The sequence below is a fragment of the Podarcis cretensis genome (genome assembly GCF_951804945.1).
Source record: "Podarcis cretensis genome assembly, chromosome: 5".
Lineage (NCBI taxonomy): Eukaryota > Metazoa > Chordata > Lepidosauria > Squamata > Lacertidae > Podarcis > Podarcis cretensis.
In genome coordinates, this window is record NC_137174.1 from 44696559 (window position 1) to 44721871 (window position 25313).

General features: G+C 39.7%; 2 protein-coding genes and 1 long non-coding RNA gene across 13 annotated transcripts in view; 1 reads left to right on the top strand and 2 right to left on the bottom strand.

Moving 5' to 3' along the window:
- The window catches only part of FANK1 (fibronectin type III and ankyrin repeat domains 1), a 34646-nt gene extending 32660 nt beyond the window's left edge, over positions 1 to 1986 (bottom strand). For 4 of the 5 annotated variants that reach the window (XR_013839254.1, XR_013839255.1, XM_079977155.1 and 1 more), the window contains exon 1: positions 1802 to 1921. Coding sequence is in view for 3 of the 5 variants with exons in the window: in XM_079977155.1 (XP_079833281.1) it covers positions 1802 to 1871 (70 nt within the window). In the remaining 2 variants the exon portion in view is untranslated. Of the gene's footprint in view, positions 1 to 1801 lie in introns of all 5 variants that reach the window. The other variant, XM_079977156.1, reaches the window with a different exon arrangement.
- Positions 1357 to 25311, top strand: DHX32 (DEAH-box helicase 32 (putative)). Of its 7 annotated transcripts, none has more exons than XM_079977136.1 (12): positions 1357 to 1500; positions 3051 to 3812; positions 6606 to 6799; positions 7944 to 8316; positions 9880 to 10119; positions 11773 to 11869; positions 11962 to 12120; positions 20051 to 20242; positions 21505 to 21654; positions 22411 to 22601; positions 22937 to 23118; positions 25015 to 25311. In XM_079977136.1, exons 2-12 carry the CDS (start codon positions 3534 to 3536, stop codon positions 25205 to 25207), a joined length of 2250 nt encoding a protein of 749 aa, XP_079833262.1. In that variant the 5' UTR covers positions 1357 to 1500; positions 3051 to 3533; the 3' UTR covers positions 25208 to 25311. The 7 variants fall into 7 exon arrangements, with proteins under 7 accessions (XP_079833262.1, XP_079833264.1, XP_079833261.1 ...); XM_079977138.1 differs by lacking the exon at positions 1357 to 1500 and adding an exon at positions 1604 to 1622; XM_079977135.1 differs by lacking the exon at positions 1357 to 1500 and adding an exon at positions 1994 to 2068.
- On the bottom strand, positions 15596 to 19117 carry LOC307216686. Its single transcript, XR_013839270.1, has 2 exons — positions 18406 to 19117; positions 15596 to 18082 (listed from the first exon to the last, which is right to left on the bottom strand). It is a non-coding gene; the product is annotated as an uncharacterized lncRNA (long non-coding RNA).
- Positions 25312 to 25313: the final 2 nt, after the last annotated feature.

A 25313-nucleotide genomic window follows, 5' to 3' on the forward strand; every position in this document is an offset into this window, starting at 1 on the left:
ATTTCTGTTCTCATCCTGAAGCAAAGTTCTTAACCCGAGGTACTATTTCTGACTTAGCGGAGTCTGTAACCTGAAGCGTATGTAACCCGAGGTACCACAGTAAATAGAAATAACCAGTGACTGAATTTGGGGTGATGCGGAATGTACCCAGTTAAATTTTGCTTGCTCTGATATGGTGTTGATAAGCTTTCATCATGCCTAGCGTCTAAAACAAATGGAATGTCCCCCATTCACTACTGGCCTTGACCCTGCCCACTACGTGTATGAAACTTTATATGAAAAAGGTTTTCCCACCTCTGGTCTAAACTATCACTACTTTGGGATCAAGGACTTTTTTTATTTCCCCTTGCCCCTATTGTGTGAGGTTTAGTTTACTTGTATGAAAAGTTCTTTTTGCTGATGGAGGCAGTAAATCCAGCAAATGAAGGCTATATTTGTTCAGAAATTAGTCAATGGGTTTTAAATGCACATTCTGAATGTTGATAAATAAAGCTTGTTTTCCTGAATGATACAACTGACTATTTCTGCTAGTGATCCTTCAAGGTATCATTGTTTTCTAATGAAGTCTTGTGTCTCTCATGAACAACTGATAAATAACAGGATGAAATCTAGTGGTTTACAATATAATGTTGATACAATTTCCTACCAGCTATGGAAAAATCTTTCCAGGTTTTCTCTAGTGCCTGACCTACAGAATTTCACAGCACTATTCCCATTCAGTCCTTGCTGTGCAAAATCATGCTACCCATTCCTCACAGTCCACATGTTCCTACTTTCCAGCATTTTCTTCCATCAATACCTCCTATTCCAAGCGACATACACACACTGCTCTCTGAGGCTCACACTCCTAATCTTCATTGATTCGACATCATCCTTGCTGCTCCTATTCTCACTCCTACAGCTCACAACCCCAGGCTTCCCTCCTTTTTATGGATTCCAATTTTCTATTACCTAAAAAAAAAAAAAGCCCCTTTCCCTACAAACACAGAAACTATCTTACAGGTATCCCATTTCAGACATGCAACTAGTGTATCCCTTAAAGGCAGTAGGCGTGTGTGTGTGTGGTATTTTGGCAACTACTAAAGTAAGGGCACCCAAGACTCCAACTAACTCCCATAGGCTTATCAACCCAGAGATGGCTTGCCACCTCCTCCCTGCGCTTTTAACAGCTATAGTGGCATATCCAACTCCCAAGAGACTGCGATCTACTCCCAGTATTAAAAAAAAACTACTGGCAGTGATCTACCATTGTCATTGGAGGCAGGAGGAGCCTACGTGGGGTGGGTGGATCGCCCAGAGTTGTTGAGCTGTTTTGGGGGAGGACTGCACAGAGTTTTTTAGTTTCCTCCCCCCGTAACTTTTTGTGCACGATGAGGATCCCGCAATTTACCAGAATCAGCTGGGGATCTACCAACAGGCAGAAACCCAGCAAGTTAAGCTTCCCTTTTTACTGAATCTCCATATGCTGAGAAAAATCTGGATCCTTGACTTTTTCTGCAGGTATTGCTAGTGAGGGGAACCTTACCAAAAAAAACCAACCACCACCCTATTCTACCTCCTCCCCGTGGGGTCAAATCCTACGGCAAGTGCTCCGTTTAAGGAGGCCGCCTCGGAGCCATGCGGTAATGAAAAACCAGGAGACATGGTTCATGTGGGGGGGGGGAATGCACTCTGTGCATGCTCAGGTGCATTTTTTTATTTTTAATATTATTTCAAACGCTGTTGAGTCGTGGCTGAAAGAAATGTCTCCCTCCTCATCCCTCACCCCCCGCCCTCTCCGTCTTCGACGAGGTCCTCTCACCCCTCTTCCCTTCCTTCTCAGCCTTCCCGTCCGCTCCGCTACTTTTCTCCTCACCTCCGCCGGCCTCCATGAGCAGCGGCCGGTTGAGATTCCTCCCGCCGGCTGGGCCGCGCCCAGAGTCCCGTTGCCATAGCAACGCCAACGGCCTGGCCCGGAGACCAAACTAGGCCTTGGGATCCCCCGAAGTCGAAACCGCCACCCTGAATTTTGAGAATGAGCTGAGGAAGTAGCAGGAAGGGGCCATGTCAGGTGCAATGCAGGAATTGGGTACGACTCGAATGCACGACTCAGATTAAGAGTCACTTAGATTAGAGTCACTAGGAAGCCCTGCTGGATTATTTTTTAAAAATTCTTAATTGAAAATGTTTTCAGGAGCAAGAGCAATCCTATGCAAAAGAAGCATGCGAGTGTAAATGAAGCCAGTGTAGTTACAGAAGATTCGAACCCTGTTCAGCAGCAAGGCTGCTACTGTTCTGCCTTAGCCTGGCAGAGAGGAAATAGGCCTTTCAAATAGTGTGCTATGCTAGATTGTCAGGCCACTGGAGCTGAATGGGTTTAGGATCCAGCCTAAGTCCCTTTTGCAACCACTTTAGCTCAGCCAGAGCCAGCTGTGCAAGGATAAGGCAATTACACCAGCATAACTTGGGCTGAGCTGGATTGGAAAGTTAACACTGGCTGAGCTGGGAATCAGCCAGCTAAACCAAATATCTGCTCATCCCAGTGCACTTTGTCTAGGACCGCCCCTTCATCTGTCCTTTATGTGATTTAAACAATAATGTCTCATTCTCCCATACTGTTTTCTAAATTCTAGAACACTTCAGATTTTACTACAGTGTTTCAAATGTTTGGCCTAAATTAAAAACACATTTCTAATTACAGTGGTACCTCTAGTTACGTACTTAATTCGTTCCAGAGGTCTGTTCTTAACCTGAAACTGTTCTTAACCTGAAGCACCACTTTAGCTAATGGGGCCTCCCGCTGCTGCCGCACTATTTCTGTTCTCATCCTGAAGTAAAGTTCTTAACCTGAGGTACTATTTCTGGGTTAGAGGAGTCTGTAACCTGAAGCGTATGTAACCTGAAGCGTATGTAACCCGAGATTACCACTGTATACATTTATATGGTTGCTGCGCAGAGCTGCCTGCTTCCCCCAGTTTTGCACTGCACATCCTGTGGTAAAATCTATTGTAATGGGATTAAGCAACCATGTGACCCTTTTCACAATCAGACACAATAATCTCATCCTGTAGGCTTCTATTCACAATGAATCAGGATGGAGACACGTGTGACAAAGCGGTAACTCAGCAGAATCCTTAATCAACAGACCAGCAAGAGAGAAGCTGCAGAATACACTGCAAGAAAGCAAACCAACTTCTTACTAATTGGTCTGATCTGGAGGAAAAATACATCAATTCAATATGCAGGAAGTGATTGGTTTCTGCAGAACTGTATCTCCAGGAGTGAATCATTTTAAATGTAGGTGTTTTAGTTTTTAGACGTCTCTCAGATAAACTTTCTGATGAATCAACCTCACGGCCCACAGAGGTGACAAAGAAATAATAAAGAAGGGAAAGAGAAAACAAACCCTTGGAATATAAACTTTGTGGCACTTTTGAACTGAACTTTTGGAATATACTGTTTCTGAACTGGGTGACTTTGGTGATTTATTAATGTAAAAGGTTTTCATTGATGTTCTGATACTCATTGCTGGGAATAATACATGAAGGAGAGCTATGGACTACTTTGTTTCTTATTCTGAGAAGCAGTGCTTTTCAGAATTATTTGACTCTTCTGATGGGGAGGAGATGGAAGAGGAAAGGATGGAGAGATATGCAGCAGATTTAGAGATGAATCCTTTTGATGGATTGCCGTTCTCTTCCCGTTACTACAAACTTCTCAAAGAAAGAGAGGAACTTCCAGTCTGGCAAGTGAAATATGCTTTCATGGAAAGTCTGCATCATCATCAGATTGTGATTGTTTCAGGAGATGCCAAAACTGGTAAGAGCTCCCAGGTGAGTGTTTGTAACAAAGGACTTGCAGTATGATATGAATTAATTATATGCAACATTCATATTTTTAAAATAGATCTTGTAATGGACAGAACATTGAACTAAGTTTTTAGGCATGTGATCCTGTATGTTACCACTTAATGAAATCCTAGAATGTAAAACTGTTGCCTGCTTTCAGTGAATGTCCTGTAGTACTCCAATACTGTCAAATGTATTATTAGGCCAATCAAAATCTCATCTGCACAGTATTAATTGCAGTAGGCTTGGGAGTGGTGGTGACAGGAATGGTTTTACTAGGGCTTCAGGATTGAGGTCCTTAAAAAAAACAGGACCCATGATCCAGTTCTGTACTGCACCTTTAAAGATTTGTTCATGCAGGAGGGGATCTCTCTCAGCTACTGAGTTTCAATACTTGTTTGGCATGTAGTATACGAGAGATTGCCATTTTAAAACAAAGTTCAAAAGATCAGTACATGAAGTTCATTTCACCATATAGTTTGACAGAATGCACTTCTTATTGCCTATTTGATTATATTATCCAACATTTCATTGTAGGTGGTTGAAAAGACAAGAATTAAAATGTGATATGGTTTTAGAAACAGAGGACAAATTAACTGATAAATGTTGTATTTCATAAATTTATACACTGCTTGTTTGTTAAAAAATAACCTTATTTTATCTTTACAAAAAGATAAAATAAAAGCAAGAAAAAATATCAAAGCCATACTTCAAAACATACAAAAGTTAAAACATTGTACTTAAACAGATTAATATGTGATTAGATATATAGACAGAGAATTTTAACTTTAAATTCCATGAATTTTTTATCATGTGTAAGACAAGCATAATCAATCAGTAATTACTTCCATATGAGCTACATTGAAATCAATTCACTAAGACAAGAAAAGGCAATCTGTTTCCCAAGGGCATCTGCCAGCCTCCTCCACTGGCACAAGGACTTTGAACTTTCATCACCACAAGCATTTCAAAAAGTTAAGAACATTCACTTCTGCTACTAATGTATGACATATATAGGGCCATCTCAGTGACTCCACTATTATGGAATATCTCCCACACACCCAAGGCTCAAATGGACCTCTTTCTTCTCGTTAGTGGAGAAGACATTTATATTCCAGCAGACTTATACCTTGCCATACTGTCGATAAAACAGGAGTGAGCTACCGTTTCCAACATGAGGGCCACATTCCTTCATGGGAAACTTTACTGGGGACCAGAGGCAACAGTGAGCAGAGAAATGGATGTGATTCTTAGCTTTGCAATATAGGCCACATTCTGGTTATACAAAAACCAGAGTGTCCTGAACAATGGGTACCTGGTGGCAAGTCCCGCTGGAGTACACAATCCCACAGCATATGCTGGCACACAGTCTAGCAGTCTGGCAGGCCAACAGGTCCAAAGTCCAGCCTGGTTCCTGTCTCTGATCCGGGGTCAGGGCACCTGGAGGTCAGTCCCACACAAGTATAGTCCTGAAGAGCACCCTGGGCCATCCATCCAAGCCGTGGTCCAACCAACATGGGAAGTTGAGCAGACAGAGCACCTCAGCTTTGCTTCCCTTTTGTACTTTGCATGCTGATTGCAGCATCTGGGCTTGATGAGGCAGGTGACCCTCACCTGTTCTGAGCCTACTCCAGCTGAGGAATCACACACCTCAGGGTCTTACTCCCAAAGCCTTTCTCATGAATTGTATAACCACAAGGCAACAGAGGTTTAGGAGGTTTTTTCCTTCCCCAAGATAGGCTACCTTCCCAGGCTGGTGAGCCCGATTTCCCTTAACAGCACATGAAGAAAAGTCTTCTTGACCATCGTACCTGCTATTGGCCTCATCTTCAAATGCAGGGGATAGATAAGTCCTTAACTCACTGAGGGTTTAAGACCCATCGGCTACCCTTACCTGGTTTAGCTGGCCAGTTGCAGCTGTTTCCCAGGATGTCACCACTGTCACATGTTGACTGCTTCTATGAGCCACAGGTGAGAGCTGAGTTCAGGTTTGGGGAACAAAGATGGACGAACTTCCCCAGAAGAAACACAATGTGTCCCCACCAGAGATACTGCCCTCCCTTAACATCTAATTCAATCATTTATACAATTATACATGATGGTGCATAAACTGACCCTTTATTAATTTTCCTTTCAAAAGGAAAGAATATCTTTTGTTCCCCTGTTTTATGGCCATGTGGATTACTCCAAGACACTTTCATTGTCTACAGATGTACAACCCCCATGGATTTCCTCTACAAATTCCAGAGTTATGGCAATGAATACAAACAATCCTTCTGCTTCAAATAAACATTAACATCAGCTGTTGACTTCTTTCTGACAGATGGTCATTTTGTGCTAAAGTGACTGAGCAGAGCCAGGGCTGTAAGCCCAGAAGGAAACACAAACAGGGATTTGGCCCCCTGACCCTGATCAGAAATGTCCCTCACACTGTTAAACCAAGCAAGGAACCAAAATGCTCAAGTATGATAGGGTTGGTGTCCTTTTCTCCCCAGAGGCCATTCCTGTCACTTCTCTAATATACTCAGGCTAATCTAGTTCAGAACAAGAAATTCCCAGAACTGTCTTTCACTTTATGTTTGACCACTTAACTGACTCGGGGTCTTGACATTTATCCAGGAAAATAATTTCCATTTATTGAACTGTTCAGTTGCTAGTAGGCAGACAGCTAGCAAGCAAACAGCAGCTGTTCACTTGAGACAGCACATGTAATCAAATAAGCTTGTGTATTCATTTCATAGATGGATTCATTTCTCTCTAACTTTTTTAATATTAAAGGTGCCCCAGTGGTGTGCTGAATATTCTCTTTCCACTCATTTTCAACACGGAACAATTGTGTGCACACAGACACATAAACATACAGCAGTATGGCTGGCGTTGCAAGTAGCTGACGAGATGGACGTCAATATTGGTCATGAAGTGGGTTATGTGGTCCCATGTGAGAGCTGCTGTAATAGTGAAACGATCCTGAGGTTTGTGCATTCATATTCAGTCCCTCTAATATGTACAGGTACTCTATATAACCTACATACAAATGTGTAATTCCAGTATGCTCTAGCATCACACACTAGCTAAGAAACAGAGCCTGATACAGTTCTATGAAGATTATGTGACAAAACTATAAAGGTCTTGATCTTCAGTAGTTCTATGTGATAAAGTGAATGGGTTGCATTGAACCAGATACTGAGGTCAAATTGACTTGGGGACAGGGTTATCGTTCCCAACCTTACAAATACATGTGCTATTGATGTCTCTGTGGATCCCTTTAATTAACCAACTTAGATGTGGAAATGTGAAAAAACAAACTACTGCATTTAGGAACATGGTTGTGGACGTAAAATTTGGCTGTCAGATGGCCTAAACCCTACCCTATAGGAGATGCATCATGTTTCTGTGCATGTGATGCACACACATATGTGTACATGTATGGCATACGGCTTTACCCTAGCTTTTGACACTTGAGGTGTATATTTTTGGGACCCATCTTAGTACTTTATTTCCTATTCTGACAAGCTGTTTTTTACTTTTTCTGAGCATAAATCAACTCTGTGCTCACAGTCTGGCATGTTAAAACCTACTGCAGTCAGTGGAATTTAGGCTGCAATCCTGTGTTTACTTACCTGTGAGTTATCCCTGTTAAACACACTGGGACTTCCTTTTGAGGAAACACACATGGGATCGCTGTGTCTTTCTCATACCAGATATATGCTGAATTATTGCCTCCTCCACATGCAGCTGCTGGGTGACCTTGGGCTAGTCACACTTCTCTGAAGTCTCTCAGCCTCACTCACCTCACAGAGTGTTTGTTGTGAGGGAGGAAGGGAAATGGAGAATGTTAGCCGCTTTGAGACTCCTTTGGGTAGTGATAAAGTGGGATATCAAATCCAAACTCTTCTACTCTTCTTCTTGCAGGTATGACAACATAAGCCTGACAGGCTATTCTAATCTGCCATGATTTCTCCGACCCCACCACTTTAGTGCAATTTTGTTGATATTTTCATTTTGAAGGAAAAACCTGGGCAGATTATGCATAGCCTGAAGAATGCGTGCTGTCTCCTTCAGCTTATGTCATCACCAATTTTGAATAATGATCTTTCTTTCTTTGCATGGCTACAGATACAGTACAGATGACATGCTACAAAGAGAAATGATGTCCAATCCCTTTCTGAGCAATTATGGAATCATCATTTTGGATGATGTGCATGAAAGAACTCTCCCAACAGATGTATTGCTTGGACTCCTTAAAGATGTAGTGATATTAAGACCCGAGCTGAAGCTAATTGTAATTACATCTACTCAGATGTGCACCAAACTACAGACATATTATGGCAGCACGTCTCTCATAAGAGTGAAAAGCAGATACCAGGTGGAGGTTGTGTATACCTGTTGCATTCAGAAAGATAATTTCTCTTCTGCTTTAAGACTGCTTTTTGAGATTCATAACTCTAAAGAGAGAGGTGATATTGTGATCTTTCTGGCCTGTGAGCAAGTAAGTAAGCCATTTAATGTATCACAGAAAGTATTTGCGTACTTGGGCTTCTATGTTAGGATGAGCAATTTCCATACCCCCTTTAAAACCTTCTGTAATTAGGCCAATTTTTAAAAAGTACTCATGTTGCACTAAGTCTACAGTTCTATATATACTTACTTGGGAGAAAGTCCCATTGAACTAAGTAGGGTTTACTTCAGAGTAGGCATGCCAATAATTATGCTGTAAGGTAACCGTAGCAAGCTACTTTTAGGAAGATCTAGCAGCAACTCACTTTACCAGGGCTGCTATCTAGGTTGTGGCTTATTCCTCTCACAGAGCTACAATTCTCAAAGCGATTCAACAGTCAATCTCTCTTCCCAGGGAACTATGAGAATTGTACCGCTATAAGAAGAATAGGGGTCTCCTAAAACTCCCAGCACCCTTAACAAAGTACAGCTCCCGGGACTCTTTGGGAGAAGCCATTATGGTTTAAAGAGGTCTAAAACTGTTTTCAGTGTATAGTGCAGACGGAGCCCTAGATAGCATATTCTATTATAGTGGGTCTTTAGATTTTCTGGGATCAAAACTGCTACTAAGAAATCAAGGTGAATAATCATGTAGGCAAAGCGTTTTGGTCCTGTATGTATCACTTTGACATTAAAAGACTTGGGGGGGGGGCAGTAGTATTCAAAAGAAATACTTTAAGCCTTTGGAGAGAGAGAAATGCATTTTAAATTGCATTATACTCTTTTCCATATCTTTTGCAAGCAATCATTTTTTATAATGTGAAAGAAGAACGACATAATTTAACAAATACTTTAGAGCTGTTGAATTCTTACACTTTTATGCCTTTAAATTCTCAAACTTAATTTTTCAATTAATGGTTGCTTTAGCATTTTATTGATTTTTATTACCCCCAGAGAGTTCATCTGCCACTGGGGAGAATGCTATAAAGCAAATTTGCAATTCTCCTATATGTTCAATTATTTTAATAGCGATAAAGAAAAATTAGTCACTTTCATATATGGTTTATAGCACTTTTGATACTTTAAATTCTAACTAGACTAAGAACATAATAGTAATTTTCAAAGTTAGCAAGATAGAGATTCTTCCAAATTAATTTGTCCTATTTCTGGGAAGTGTATGGAACACACTGATATGGAAAATCAAGGCGCCATGTTATAATTTTTCATTACAGTATTACTGTTCTAGTAGCGTGTTAATGTTTTGTTATGGATATTAGAATGTCTTTCTGTGAGATTGGTATAGCCATGATAGACTGTCAAATGGCAGAAATCTGTAAGGAATATGGCACTTAAGCAAATGGGGGAAGGAAGAGAAAGAAGCCCCTTCTTGGGCTGAAATAAATTCCTCAAGAAACAGAATTGCTGCATTACCGTATATGATGTTTCTATGTATGCTTCTGTTACAATTTCCTCAATTTAATCAGCATCATGACTGTTATATTTTTGCCATTAGAGCTTAACATAGAAATAAAATCCATTAAAAAGAGAGAATAGATTCAGAATTGGCACAGTGAGCCTGTTTAATTTTCATGAAAGATGTCTTCACTGCTTCTAGGAAATTGGAAAAGCCTACAAGATTATTCAACAAGAAGGGCCTAATTTAAATCCTGAACTTGGTGAATTGGTCCCTGTTCTTCTCTATCCCAGTGAAAGAGAGAGAATCCTCAAGCCAAATGAAGAAGGACCTTGCAAAAATTACAGGAGAAGAGTGTTGCTAACTACAAGCTTTGGGGGATCTTTGGTTTGGATTAAAACTGTGGCCTTTGTTATAGATGTTGGGATAGAGAAAAGAAAGGTAAGTAAAATAATATTTAATAAATTACCAGTGGGGCAACACATGTCTCAGAGGTGAGGTTTCACATACCTGCATAGTTCATTAAGGTGTGGATCTTGATATGTACTTGTTTAAAAGGCTGGCATAATTTTCTATTCCCTCCCCCCATGCACAACAGGGATTCACCTGCCTCTTGTCCCCTTCCCCCACCCCCATAGATCCTTCCACACCCTCAAACTCTGTGCTGCAGCATTGGAAGTCAGCTCAATCAACATTTTTAATTAAAACAGGTTTTCAGTGCAGAGGCCAAATTGTATTTTAATTGATTTTCAAGCTTCTTGGTTTTATTTTTGAGAAACGTCAGTCCAGACAAATATACATGTGTGAAGGGGTGTCCTTTCTTGAAATAGCCATGCAGTCAATACAGAATTCCATGTGTGCTCTGCTGTGTTTAAAACAAAACAAAACACTGACATGAAAAGAGCTAAGGAATGTTTTTGCAGATTCCATTCTCCATTCACTGAAATGAATGGGGAACTATTCCAGGCGTGGGATCTTGCTGCACATCAGAGCTCCCAGCCTGAACCATTGATGCTTCCAGATGGGTGGCTGCTAGCCCTGATAAATCATTGCTTTTTCACTGTAAACTACAATTGAGAATGCAATTGACTTTCCCCACAGTATCAGGGATATTGTATATTTTCTCCATGTTTATCCCATCACATTCCATTGTAAGCTCTAAGCAGAATTGCAATTCACTTTCCCCACATTTGGGGTTATTGCACCTGCTTTCTGTGATTATCATGGAATATGAGTTAAGTGTATCAAGCAGTGGTGGGTGTGGGACTGGACAGGAATACAGGAGGAACTCATAGACCTGCTATGCACCCCTTATCTCCCAGTGCTGCCTGTGTCTGTATGATGCAGGTGGCGCTGTAGTCTAAACGACTGAGCTTCTTGAGCTTGCCGATCAGAATGTCACCGGTTCGAATCCCTGTGACGTGGTGAGCTCCCGTTGCTCTGTCCCAGCTCCTGCCAACCTAGCAGTTTGAAAGCATGCCAGTGCAAGTAGATAAATAGGTACTGCTGTGGTGGGAAGGTAAATGGCATTTCTGTGCGCTCTGGTTTCCATCAAGGTGTTCTGTTGCACCGAAGCGGTTTAGTCATGCTGGCCACATGACCCAGAAAGCTGTCTGTGGACAAATGCCAGCTCTCTCGGCCTGAAAGTGAGATGAGTGTGCAACCCCATAGTCACCTTTGACTGGGCTTAACCATGCAGGGGTCCTTTCCCTTTACCTATATTTACATAGACATAGGAAAAGGGGGGAAAGAGCTATTTTGAGTCTATGGAAGTACTGTGTGTTCAGGCACAGCATCCTCAGTGGACTGGTGTGTTTTATTGAAGAGAATTTCTCCAAGATATGACAGCAAAACTACAACGATCCTGACAGGAACAAGTGGTATTTCAGTCAATTTATCAAACTGCTTTCACTTTTTCATTTCAAGACAAGTGAAACAATAATAAATATTGTGGAAAGGAAATGAATTTGCAGCCAAGCATTTCATGAAACACAGCGAGAAAAACCTTCTAAGCAAAAACTCAATGCAAATCCATTGCAATCTTGCTCAATCTTTCTTTTTTTCAACACAGTCATGTCTCTCTTGATTTGCAAGGTATACAGTCCTCGAATCAGAACAGATGCTGTGGTGATACAGCCCATTAGTAAAAGCCAAGCTGAGATGCGTAGGCAAATTCTGGGCATGTCTTCAGGTAAGGGGGGGGGAATCATTGTCAGCTTTAAACAACCATGTTTATCACAAGAGAATGTGTTGAAGTAAGGTTGTTGTTGAATTTCTTGGCAGGTAAATGTTTCTGCCTCTACCCTGAAGAATTTACAGATAATGAAGTGAAGCTGCTACCACCGGCCAAAATTCAGGAATCCAACTTGACCAGCATGGTTCTTTTTCTGAAAAGAATGGATATTGCAGGCCTAGGCCACTGTGATTTCATGGATAGGCCAGGTAATACCAAATTGTTATCCATTTTCTTAGCCTTAGTCTGCTGTCTGAACCAGGGCTCATGGTTCAACTCTCTCCTTGCTAACCATAAACTGTAACTAAGGTCTATTCTTATGGTGTGTTTGCACACAACCTGTTTATTTTTATCTGCTATACGTATTCCAGAATGAAAGTTGAGTATTTGGGGGGAATTTTTGGTCAGGAACGCATTAGAAAATTTCCCATATTAACAAATGGGTATTGTCGACTCGATACACTCGCCTAACAAAACGATTTCCCTGGAACACATTGTGTTCAGGTAGCAGGATCTGCCTATAGATACATAGCTACCTAGCACCTGCCTCATTACCTTTAGCATTCCCCTAAATAAATAAAGACATGGATGGATAATATAAGATAGCATGAGCTTCATATAGCACAGATTATGTGACCACAGTGCTTATCAGTTACACCATTAGAATAAAATGGACGCTCACAAATAAGATCATAACCCAAGCTCTGCTAATACTGTGCTTAGGGTGGCAGCTTGATAACTACCATGATCTAACTGTTAAGGTCAAACTTGATGTTACAATAAAGACACAGTGGCCATCAGAAACAGAAGCCATGTGTATAGTATTAGTATTAATTTACAGTGTCTAAGATGTTCTAGGCACTGAACAGAGATTAAAAGAAAGACAATCCCTGATCACAATCTAATAGATATGATACAGAAAGGAACGTTGTTGGGGAGGGAAGCAGAAAGCATGCAAATGCCAGTGCTAACAATTGCAGTGATAAAATATTACCAGTATATGCTTGTAAACAGGTCTTGTTTCTGGTGAAATTCCTGGCTTTTAGCTTTATCCTTTAGCAAGTGCTCTGTGTTTAGCAATTACTAAAGATAACCTGCAATTCAAGCCAATTTTTTATTTAATGGAAATGCCACATTAAACAATAATGTAATCTTCACTTCTACAAAAGATAAAGCCTGACTTTCAGCAAGATGGAGCAATTCATTTAAATAAAACAGCTTTTACAGATCTTTAACAAGTACTTCTTTTGTATTTCCAGATTTATTGCATTTATCACTCTTGTTTTGACCTTAAAAAAAAAAACCTTTTAAAAAAACCATGAAAAAATATGGGAAGGTAACACTTTCCTTCCTGAGGCATTGTGCTTTCAAAAGGGAGTGAGAAACATCGGTTACTGTTTCCCCTATATAGTGTTGCCTCTCAACATTGTCATTCTAGGCATCTCCTTTGGCATGCTGCACAGAAAGCTTTGTGTCTGCTTTCAGTACTGACTAGGATAATTTAAAGGTGGGTTTTGTATTTTCAGTTTAAAGTGGAAGCAAGAATAAAGCAAGGTCAAACTGGATAGTATCAGCTGTGGAGATGATCACTCAACCTCACAATCCGTTATGTTTTTATTGAAAATACAGAACTCTTAACTGCCATCCAAATATGTGAGGAGTCTCCCTTGAAAATCCATAGCCAATTTCCTTTCTAAGTAAGAATGAGCAATACTTGTTTGGTTGCATTAGGAATGGCCTCAGAAGGAAGTCTCTCCACATTTTGAATACTATGTACAGTTTTGATTGGCTCATCTCAGAAAGGATATTGTAGCTCTGGAAAAGGTCCAGAAAAACTATCGTGATTGGAGCATCTTTCCTATGAGGAAAGGCTAAAGCATTTGGGGGCTTTTTAGTTTAGAAAGAGATTGCTAACTGGGGACACAATACCGGTTTATAAAATTATGCATGTTCCTCCCTCATAATAGTAGAACTTGGGATCATCAAATTAAATTCTGTAGACTCAGGAAAGATAACTTGTTTCTTCATACATGTAATTAATTTACAGAATCCACTACCACAATATGTGGTGATATTTACTAGTTAGAAGTGTTTAAAGGGGGATTGGACAATTTGGTGGATAGGGAATATTAATCACTGTGGTTATATTGAACTTCCATGTTCAGAAGCAGTCGTCCACTGAGTACCAATTGCTAGGAAGTAACAGCATACTGTAGTAATTGGAATGTTAAAAAATAATAATAGTAGGTCTGGGGAGACCCAGGATCAAACTCCCATTCAGCCATAAAGCCATCATGCAACCTTTCAGCATAGCATACCCCACAGGGTTGTTGTGAGGTGAAAACTTGGGGAGAAACATGTACACCATCCTGGACTCTTTCTTGGAAAGAGAGGATATGATTGTAATATAGACATAAATAAATAGCAGAAGATGGCTAGGGCCTTCAGGCTCTTCTTGTGTGATTCCAAGTGTTATATAGTTTACTGCTGTGGGAAGCAGAAACTGGACTAGATGGAGGTTCTGAAGTACATTGCCAGAAATGCGTTTCAGTAAGAGATTGAATTTTTCAGGGTGATAATTGCTTAAGATGATTCTCTGGCAGACTTCTCTGCAATGCCATTTTAGAAATACATTATAGTTGCCATTATGCCTTCCGAGTATACTTCATCTTTACTTTGCAGAGAATTGATTCACTCTCAGGATGATTGATTATTTTGGTACTATTTTTTGATCACTTAGTGGTACTGCATTAGATCTATTTTGATTTCTCAGGTACATTCCCTCCATATGGTACTTGTACTTAGGGACTTATCCCCATGACAAAAATCGCTTCACTTGTGAATGGTGTGTGCATCATTCAGCTTTTTGTACATGTATTGTGTACTTGGCAATAGTGGATTTTGTGTGCCAAAAATGATCTGATTCCTTTTTAGAATCTTATTCCATTTAAATGAATGGGGAAGCCTTTAGACGTGGGCAGTGCCCCACCCCACCCCACTTCCTTCCCCCCCTGCAAATTTGAAGGAAGTGGGATGCTTTCATAGTTTGGGGTAGGAAAGAAAGTATAATGTTTAGGCCAGTCTCAATCAGCTGAAAGACATGGGGTGATTATAGGCCCACGTGAAAAGGGGTGGGATGACACCCCACTTCAAGCAATTTGTTTTACTAGACTGGGGCCCTGTTACATCTTTTAACCTAGCCATTTCCTTTTGACTTTATCATAGTCTTTTTTTTAGTTATATATAATATGTTCAGAGAGCCTTTATAGGTGAAGAGTGGGACAAAATATATTTAAAATAGATTGGGGTTAACTAACATCAGGCTGTCCAGATGTTGTTGGACTGCAGTTCCCATCAACCCTAGCAAGCATGGCCGGGATGGTGAGAGATGGAGTCCAGCAACATCTGGAGGGCCCAATAATTGATTGTGAACCAATTATCCACTTTCTGATCTCTTGACTTATGCCTGATGATGAGTCATATGAGTGAATATGAACAATATCCAATGGCCCCATTTTAAACTGTCCTGAGACAGCTTTCGGTGTGTGTGTTCTCTGTTTAAATAATAATGCACATCAACTTGCTAAGAACAGGTTGGAGTGTTGCGTTTGCATAAGCAAAACCTAAATTAGAATCCCCTCTTGGCCATGAAACTCAAAGAGCAATCTTTGAACAGTCACTCTCTCAGCATAAAGTACAGTTTTGCTTTATTTCGAGGTAAGGTTGAACACCAATGATAATAAATACAGAGTAGCACAGCATAGTAATTCAAAGAAGTGTGATTTACCAAGTGTTGGATTACATTACATTACATTAGAAGTTCTCCATACATGCAGTAGATTAGAAAAGTAGTACCTGGTGGCACTAGTCTTGGATGGGTGCTCCCAAGTCAACTATCCCGCAACATTAGCTTGCCGAGTAGATTAGCTAAGCCAAAACAATAATTTTACAGCTTGCCATTTGCCAGCCAGTGAACCTTCTCTTTGTTTAATGTCCACAAGTCAAAGTGTGTCCCAAGCTACAGCCCATTGGGCTGGCACAGTAAAAGCACACCTGTTTCTGAGGACTATGATTAAAGCTGTTCTTTCTTCATGGCAAGGTATAGAAAAATGCAGACATTTGCAAAGCTGTATAGTATGTTTGTTGTCCCTCTGAGGTTAAGCACCAATGTCCTCAGCATTCAGATGTGAAATTGAGAATTGCTTTGTCCAGATGCTATGGGAAAGAGCTTGGAAAGACCAAAAGGCACATTATCAGACAAATCTTCCTCCTTCCTCCCATGTTTAAAAGTTAGCAAATACAATTCTCTGCTGTAGCACTAGCACACTTTTACCAAGATAGATTTGGGTCTGGACAGCTAAACCATTTTCCTCTCCTTAAAAATGTTGGCCTTTCCAGATTTTCTCTTTAAGGTGGCCATAAGAAATCACTTTGAGCATCAGCTTCCTATTTGCATCATGGGGATAATTGTATTGGCCCACCTTTCATAGCTGCAGAAAGGATTACTGATGATGCCATCCTTCTTTTTTTTTAGTGATTGAACTACTTGGACATAAGATAGTGTGTTTTTCCTATGACATCTGTGGCAACTTGTTTAAATGGGAATGTGGAATTTTATAATACAGTGAATAACACTGAATATAGCACTCAAGTGGTTCAATGTTGCTGCTTCTCTGTGCCTCTTTCTCCTCTTTTCATACTAGTGTCTTGTACAGAACAACATGATCAGTGATAGGAGAAGCAGCACGATGTCTCTTGCAATGTCTATTTCTGTCTGAATAGAACTTCAGATAATGATGGCTAGCTGTTTACTAGTTTCTTTTACAAATTTCACCTGTAAAATTTACATTCTGCTTTGCATAGTAATTATCCCTTTTAAAATGTATTAAAAATCTAACCAGTTTAAGTAGGCAAAGGTATATGTGAAAGGCAGCTCCATTTTGTTTTTATATAATGGAGGGAACAAATGTAGTTGAATATTTTTATATAGCTGATTCCTTTTCAGTGCACTGTGACTGTGGCAGCCCTTGATTCACAAAGCCCTAGGTGGAGCTTACCTCTTGGCTCCCAGTAACATTGACCTGGTCAGACTAGACGTAATAAAAATGACATTGTATGTTGTTAAAGCCCTGTTTTGTAAAGCACTACATGTCCCTGTCCTTTATTAAGAAAGGCTTTCAGAATTAAACACAGGAGTTGCTTTTGTTTCTCTTATTTATGAGCTTTATTTAAACCTGAACAATACCATAAAGAATTCTCAAATGAACCTTTGCCATTTTTACAATGACTTTTTTATTGGCTGCATTTGTGCCTGCAAATGCAGACTAATATCTGAAAACCCTATTCAAGGTTTTCTTTTATTTTATTACTGTTCCTTCACCTGTATAATCTGCATTTATTAACTTGTCCTTTCCAATATAATAAAAAATGAAGCACTTTTTTTATTATAATGCTGAAGCAAAAGCCTAGAGTCATTCCTGTTTCCCAGTCTCGGAGCAACCAACTTGGAGATATAAAAATGCAAAACAGTAAGACTCCCCAGAGAATAGAATTGGCTGTGGAGCCAGATGCTTCCAAGGACAATAGCCATATATTCAGCTCACAATACAAACTGCTTTATTGATTTATAGAAATTAGTTTACCATGATTCCCTGGTAATTACCTCAAAGGCTTCATGCCGCCCCGCCCCCCTTTTAAATCTTGCATCCCTGTTTTTCTGTCACCGACTCTTGGTTTCTCCCATTCATCAGCTGTTACTTTTCATTTCATGGCTCAGTGATAAAACTCTCAAACTTTCCCCCCCTTAAATATCCAACCTGTTTTTTTCTTCAATGCTTTGACTTTCTCAAGGACTCATCTTTTATCGCATTAAACCTTACAGGCTGGCTAATAAATGTTCTCTTTTCTCCATGATGTGCAGGCAGGGATCTGAATTCTAATAATATTAAATCAGATCTCTAGGCAAACACATGGTATCTTTGCTGAGTATTGTAAGATGGTCAAAAATTCAAGTTGTTTGACATGCAGCCCACTCCTATGCATTAAATCAGGGATGAGGAACCTGCGGCCCTAAAGTAGCAGGACTCCATCTCCCATCAGCCCCAACCAGCATGGCCAATGAGCAAGGAGGATGAGAGCTGTAGTCCAACAACATCTAGAGTTACCCATCTGCTGCGTTAGAATTTAGTCCAGCTGAATTTTTTTATTATTTTTTCCCCACTGTATCACATTGTAGTTTATTAAAACATTGTTAGCAATTTAAATATTCATACAAATCATTTCTGCATATTTTGAAAACAGTGGTTGCTTTCCATAGATATTGTCGTCATTCCTGTTGAGGTCAGTTGCATCGCATTACTGGGAAATAATTGTTCACTGTTCCTCCATACTTCTGTCATGAATACCATATTTTCCCTTTCAAACAATTCTTTTATTTAGTGTCCTTCTCCTAAGAAATGCAACACACACACACACACACACACACACACACACACATGGTATCAAGGCTAGTCCAGCTGAATTAAATGGGCTTATTGCTAAGTAATTGTGCACATGAATTTTGCAGAAGATTGCAGCCTTTCAGAGAAGCCCAGTGGTCCAACTGTGATGGCTGTCATTATGCTATACCTTACCCTGGTATAACTAGAAGGAATTTAATGCTTTCCTCCAATGTTAGCAATGTATGTGTGCACCAACCAATATGTGGCAATGGCGGGGATGCCATGAGATTGTCTCTTAACCCATTCCATGCATTCTGCCACACACATGGCACTTGTGTGCTGCTAGGAGGAATCCACACCACCACAGGTAGCACAGATTAGGTGTGAAACTCCCTAGGCTGTCCCTCATGCATAGGTTTGGCTCCAGGCAAATGTGGCAAGATAACCTGTTTGCCAGAGAACCCTACAAAAACAAGAGCTGCCATTCCAATCACAATGAATTGGGTAGAATTCTAGGCCAGTGGACAGAAAAGCAACAGAATTCCTGCAGCCACAAGCAGCAGGCATTCCTCCGGACAGTGGCTGGACCAGGCAGAGAGCCTTCCCTGTATTGGCGCCTGCCCTGTGGAACACCCTCCCATCAAAGAAATAAACAACTATCTGACTTTTAGAAAGCAACCCTGTTTAGGGAAGTTTTTAATGTTTGATGTTTTATCATGTTTTTAATATTCTGTTGGGAGCCACCTAGAATGGCTAGGGAAACCCAGCCAGATGGGTGGGGTATTATTATTATTATTATTATTATTATTATTAATAATGGAATTAATTAATTAATTAATTAATTAATTAATTAATCCTGGCATTCCAAATAGCAGATTGCAGGAAAGCACCTTCTAGCCTTTTTTCCACTGCCAAGGAAAATGTCAGGACCATAGAAGGAAGGACAATGATCCCAGTCAATATATCTGTCAGCTCCATCGCCCTCAGTGTAGAAGCAACACTGCACACAAAACCTGTATGTATCAGACCCCCCTCCCCCTGGAAACACATTGAAGCTCTGCTGTGGAACCAAGTTTTTCTTCGCAAACAATGCAACTAATGCAACCTCTGGAAAGGCTTCCAGTGCTTCTGGGGAAGACTTGCTCTTTGTTCCAGTGATGAGGCCGAGATAGCCAGAACTGTCAGCAAGGGCGGTGTGTGTGTGTGTGTGTGTGTACCTTTTTGATCCCCTAGTGGGACCTAGTGCAGAAGCATCATTATCCATATGATCACATTTTTTCCTGTTTGTTCCCACATTGTCGAGTACAGGGGAAAACAGTTTTAAGTTTCTGGAAAAGAAGAAATGTTCAAACTTTTTCATTAAAGAGCAAAAAATAAAAATAGATTTTTCCATTTTTGAACCATTTCATATTCCTCTCTCTTTTTTTGCTCTTTTGGAGGGTGTGGCAGCCATTTTGTTCTAGGCCACACCCCCAGCAGCAATTTTCTGACTTGGCACTGCCTCAAAATTCCAAATGTGCCCCTGGACCCAAAAAAGTTGCCAACTGCTGCACCAATTTACCTGAGAGAGAAATTAGGCAAAATTTCCTGTAACCTTGTGATAATCAAATACTTAGTTTAATTCTGTCTGTATAGGCATTTCACTGAACAGTGACAGAATGTAACAACCAGTGTAACTAAACATTTCTCCCCACCCCAGCTCCTGAAAGTCTCATGCAAGCTCTGGAAGATCTGGATTATTTGGCTGCCCTGGACAATGATGGAAACCTTTCAGAATTTGGAATAATAATGTCAGAGTTTCCTGTCGATCCACAGCTGTCAAAGGCTATTTTAGCTTCGTGTGAATTTGACTGTGTGGAAGAAATGCTCACCATTGCTGCCATGGTAACAGGTATTTTCTGAAGCGCTTGTGGCTACTGCTCAGGCCCAGTATAATTATATAGAACTACTGCCATCAACCATTTATAGGATGATTAGTTGATTCATAGTTTGCCTTTTAACCAACTAAATGAGAAAATTAAAATATTACAAAAACCTCAGTAGTGCCCCTTTGCAACAGTGAAAGACCTTACAGTTTAATTAAAAAGTTACTGCTTCATTAATAATTTCACCCTGTATTTTGCTAACACACCTAAATCAGAATAAGCTTGAAAAAAGACAAGAGGTATGCCCTTAACTCATCACTTCATCAGTTAAATTTGTTCCTTATCAATTAATCAAGCAGAGGTTTCCTTAATTAATCTGCTTATTAAATTGATTAAAGATCAGAGCCAGAAAAATCACAGTACTCACAATTAATGAAATGTAAATTTAAAAAGGATTCAAGTTATTTTTTGTTTTGCACAGATGTTCAGGATGGGTTATGTCACTTCTTCCACACAATATTTAATGAGAATAAAATTATACAGGCCTATAGAGGCTTGCTCTGCAATATAGTAAAACTCAGGCACTGGTTTTAGTGTAATGATGTAGCAAAAAAGGTTAACACACCAAGCAATGTTGTGCCAATACTCCCATTGTTATGTATATATATCTTTTCTGTCTCATTCTACACATACTGTATTTAATTCCAAATAAATCCCACTGTTTTCTAGAATTGTAGCAACACTTGGGTCCAGTTGTCGCAAATATTCAGTGAAGTGATGAGCACTTCTCTTGAATGTACCACATTAACTGGGAGATCCCACAATGGAATTCTCAACTCCCTCTTCCCCCTAAAAAATACATAGAAGACTTGCATGTCAGAGAAGCCTGGTTCATCAAGTTTTGCTTGCAGGAATGTTTCCATGGGGAAACATTCAGTCATGTGTGCTCCTATCTACAACATGAGGTCAAAGCTATGTATTATGGGGAGACTATCCAGACATCACCAACTCAGCATTTCTCCCCAGAATGTAAGCCTGGAGAAAAAAATGGTTTTGGTGTCATTGCTTTAGTTGAAAACACTGCTACTCTTTCAGGGGTATTTTCAGAACATTGTGGCAGTCAAAATGGAGAGGATGAGAGTGAACCACATGTTTTGCTGAAGGACCAAAGAGTGAGGGCAACATTAGAACGGAAAAATTACTACACAGCATACATTGTGCATATAGTAAGCTTTATTTCACCGTATCAGCTTGTTTTCATTTCTCTCTCTTTCCTTTTGAACACAAGCTCCTAGTTGCTTTTTAAACCCACCACAGGGAACAGAAGAGATTGCAGTCGCTTGCTGGCAAAAATTCTTGCATCCTGCTGGAGATCATTTTACCCTTATCAATGTCTACAGGGCTTACAAGGAAGCTAGGACAAGCTCCACGGGCCTGTGTAAGTGTGTCAAATATTTTAATTACACTTTAAAAATTCATCCTGAAGTGTTTCTGAACAATTATTCCAGCTTTCACTTATATAGGGCCTATAAGCTAACAGACTAATTTATTTTTATTTAATCATAAAAAACAGCAAAAGGAACAGGGAAAGAGGCAATGTGAGCAATGAGGATAGGCAGCAGGAGCCCTCTTCAGGCATTCATATTCAGCATTAAGCAAATACAAGCGGGGCAAATCCATGCGAATGACTGTGCTAGCTCTGCCACTGGCATTGTTTGGGAGGGTGACTGAAGCAGGGAGCCTTCTTCTCTTTTTGTGGAGGCTCTTGCATATTTTAAGAACCCTGAGTCTTCAACTCATGGAGGACAATGAGGACCATGGGGAGAGAGCTCACCCTTTCCAGTGGCTCCTTTTGCTTCATACTTCCCTTCCTATGGAATGCCTGAAGAGGGCTAGCAATGAATTCCAATTTTAAAATGGTAAATTAAATAGTCTAATGTAAAAAATGCATACTTAGAAGTCAGTTCCATTAAGTTCACTGGGACTTATCTCCAGATAAGTGTGTATATGACTGTAGCCTTTATCCTGAAAAAAGGGTTATTCTGTCAGGTAAAATCTACATGACAGAATAACGTCTTCTCAGGATGAAAGCTGCAGTCCTGTACAAATGTATTTGGGAATAAGTCCCTTTGAGTGTAATGGAACTGGATTCTCTAGCAAAAACAAACACAATTTTACCTTTTCCCCCTCGCAGACCGTAGTACTGAAAAGTGGTGTCAAGAGTATTTTCTGAACTGCTCTGCACTAAGAATGGCGGAAGCTATCAGAGCTGAATTGGATGACATTATGAAACGAATTGAACTCCCAATTTCAGCACCTGCTTTTGGATTGAAAGAAAATGTACTGAGGATAAAGAAAGCACTCTTGTCTGGTTACTTTATGCAAGTAAGGAAACCAAATGGATAGCTTCATCTAAGTTTAATAATGTTTTGGAAAAGCTTAATTTAATCAAAATACTTTGCTTTCATTTGTATTGACATAATAATGCTCTGTCCCTTTGATTCCTATCCCCCAATTTGTTTTAATTCTATAGCTTACTCTTCAGTCCTCTTACAATTCATTTAAAGCTGTAAAATTAATTTGTGTAGTCATTTGACTACAACAGAACCATTCTTGGATCGTATTTTGGTATTTAATGGATAACTGAATGCAGGTAATACACTGCAGTAGGCATAAGTCCAGGTAAATTACATGTCATTTATTGACTTTTCATGTTCTAGATAGCTCGTGATGTTGATGGTGCTGGAAACTATTTAATGTTGTCACACAGGCAAGTAGCCCAGCTTCACCCTCTGTCAATATACTACAACACTGCAAGGATCCCAGAGTGGGTTGTGTTCCATGAATTCAGTATTGCTGAAAACAACTCTCTAAAAATCATCTCAGCGATATCACCTGATCTGTAAGTAAGAGGAAGATGGAATTTAGGTTTTCATTCATGTTTGTAGCATACAACTTCCATTTAAGAGCACAACCCAACATTACACAGCTTGCTTCCTGGGAAAATTGGAGAGACAGGAGGGGTGGGTGATCTCTGCCTTTAGCTTCCAGCAGCAAGATACATTTGTGTGTGTGTTTTTAAGCTGGCACCCCACCACCCACATTAATACTGTTAGTGTTGAAAGGTCTCCTAGCACTTTTCTTATTTTAAGCAGGTTATGACCACAGGGGACTGCCTTATATTGAGTCAGACTATTAGTCTATCTAGCTCAGTGTTGTCAGTGCAGACTGTGTTTCACACAAGTGTCTTTCTTAGTCCTACCTGGAGATGCCCTGTATTTCATGTGGGGTTTTCTGCATACAAAGTGTGTGCTTTAACATTTCTGCAGAGTTTGGGCTACCTGTTCCATAATTTTGATTTGGTGGAAATAGTATGACTTGTGCTGAAAGTTATTTTATGGGAGGTATTTGAAATATCATTAGGATACTTTCACACTGAATTATAGAAATCCAACTGACAATCTCATGGAAGTGCATAATAGATCTGTCAGCATTTTGAAAGTGTATTAAGGGAGGCAAGGAAGTGAAATGTTTTAAAGTTTTTAAATCTCACCATTTCACAACTGATTTTATCTGCAGGGCTAGCATGATCCTATGATCCAAATAAATGCAGAATCAATGCAGAATAGATTTGCTTATTTTGGGCCCATCAGCCCAAGCTATGCTCCTAGTCTCCCATTCAAGCAAAATCCCAGTAATGAAGTACTACCTGACAAGCTCCACATTAGTTGTCCAGAAATAGCCATTGAGCAAATCATTTTAACTTCACTGTTTGCTTGGTGGCATAGATAAACAACTGTTTTTTAAAAGGGCCTTACAAGAGGAAACAAAGTGCAGACTATAGTCACATGTTCTTATTGACTTCATACTGAGAATTTGTTTCTGTGCAGATGGTTTGAGCTTGCAGCTCAGCATGGCTGAACTTCAGAAGTGCTTTCTATTAAATAAATAAGTACATTTTGGTTAAAAGCATTTCACTCACTGAACCATGGATAAGGGAGTAAAGTTTTATTTAGAAATTAAAAAATGAAATGTTTAGCCTTCAGTTATTTCAGTCCTATGTCACCACTTGGTCTGATGCACCTGCTCAAGCAGGTAGTAAGTTCAAATTGATACAATGCAATCCCCCTTTTAGTAAGATAGGCTGAAGAATATGGGTGTTAAGACTAGTATGAAATTTATGGACAAGTTAACTCTGAGCATATCTATTCCTCAGTGTCCTGGCACACAGAACCAATACACAGATGTGAAATCAAAGTTAAACAAAATTCATGTTATACATTGAATCAGGAGCACTAATGAACAACTAATAATTCCGCACATGTGTGGCTAGTGATGACTGAATTTATTTGAAATGCTATAATGCACATAGTAGCAGGAAACCATTCCTTTTCCCCAAACTACTAAAATAGATAAAAATTGTGCCCTTCTACAGTTTCCCTAAATTTAAATAGGTTATGCATTGAAGCTTCAGGTAGAATTTGCAAAGGGTATACTCATATCCAGGACTATGTTATATTTTGATTGAGGTTTGCAACACCTGGAAACCAACTACTAGCACTCCAAGGACAACGGAACATATTAATTTGTAAAGAAACTGTATAATCTTATATGTACACTTTACCCGGAATATATAATTTGGAACCGATTCCAGCTATGCAGCTCTATATTTAATGCATCAAAATGTTCCTGCCTGTAAGCATTTGCTGCATGAGTCATAAAACAGTCATAGAAAATATTGAAAAATTGCCTTCTTAAAAAAAATATACCCTCACTTGTTTATTCTGTTTCTTAACAGATTTGTGGAGCTGGCACCTCAATACTATTTTAGTAATCTGCCTGCCAGTGAGAGCAAGGCTATTCTGCAGGAAGAAATCAATCATTTATCACCCATTTCAACAACAGGCAAGGAAGAAAAGACAAACAGCAAAGATAAAGAATATAAAAAATATCCTGAAACACCTGCCGAACAGCGATGCATTATTCAATAAGTTTGCTATCCCAAACTGTGTTGAAGTATATAACCTCTATGTACAATATATTCCCAACACCAGCTTTTATATGACATGAGAAATGATTTTAAAACAGAACAAAATC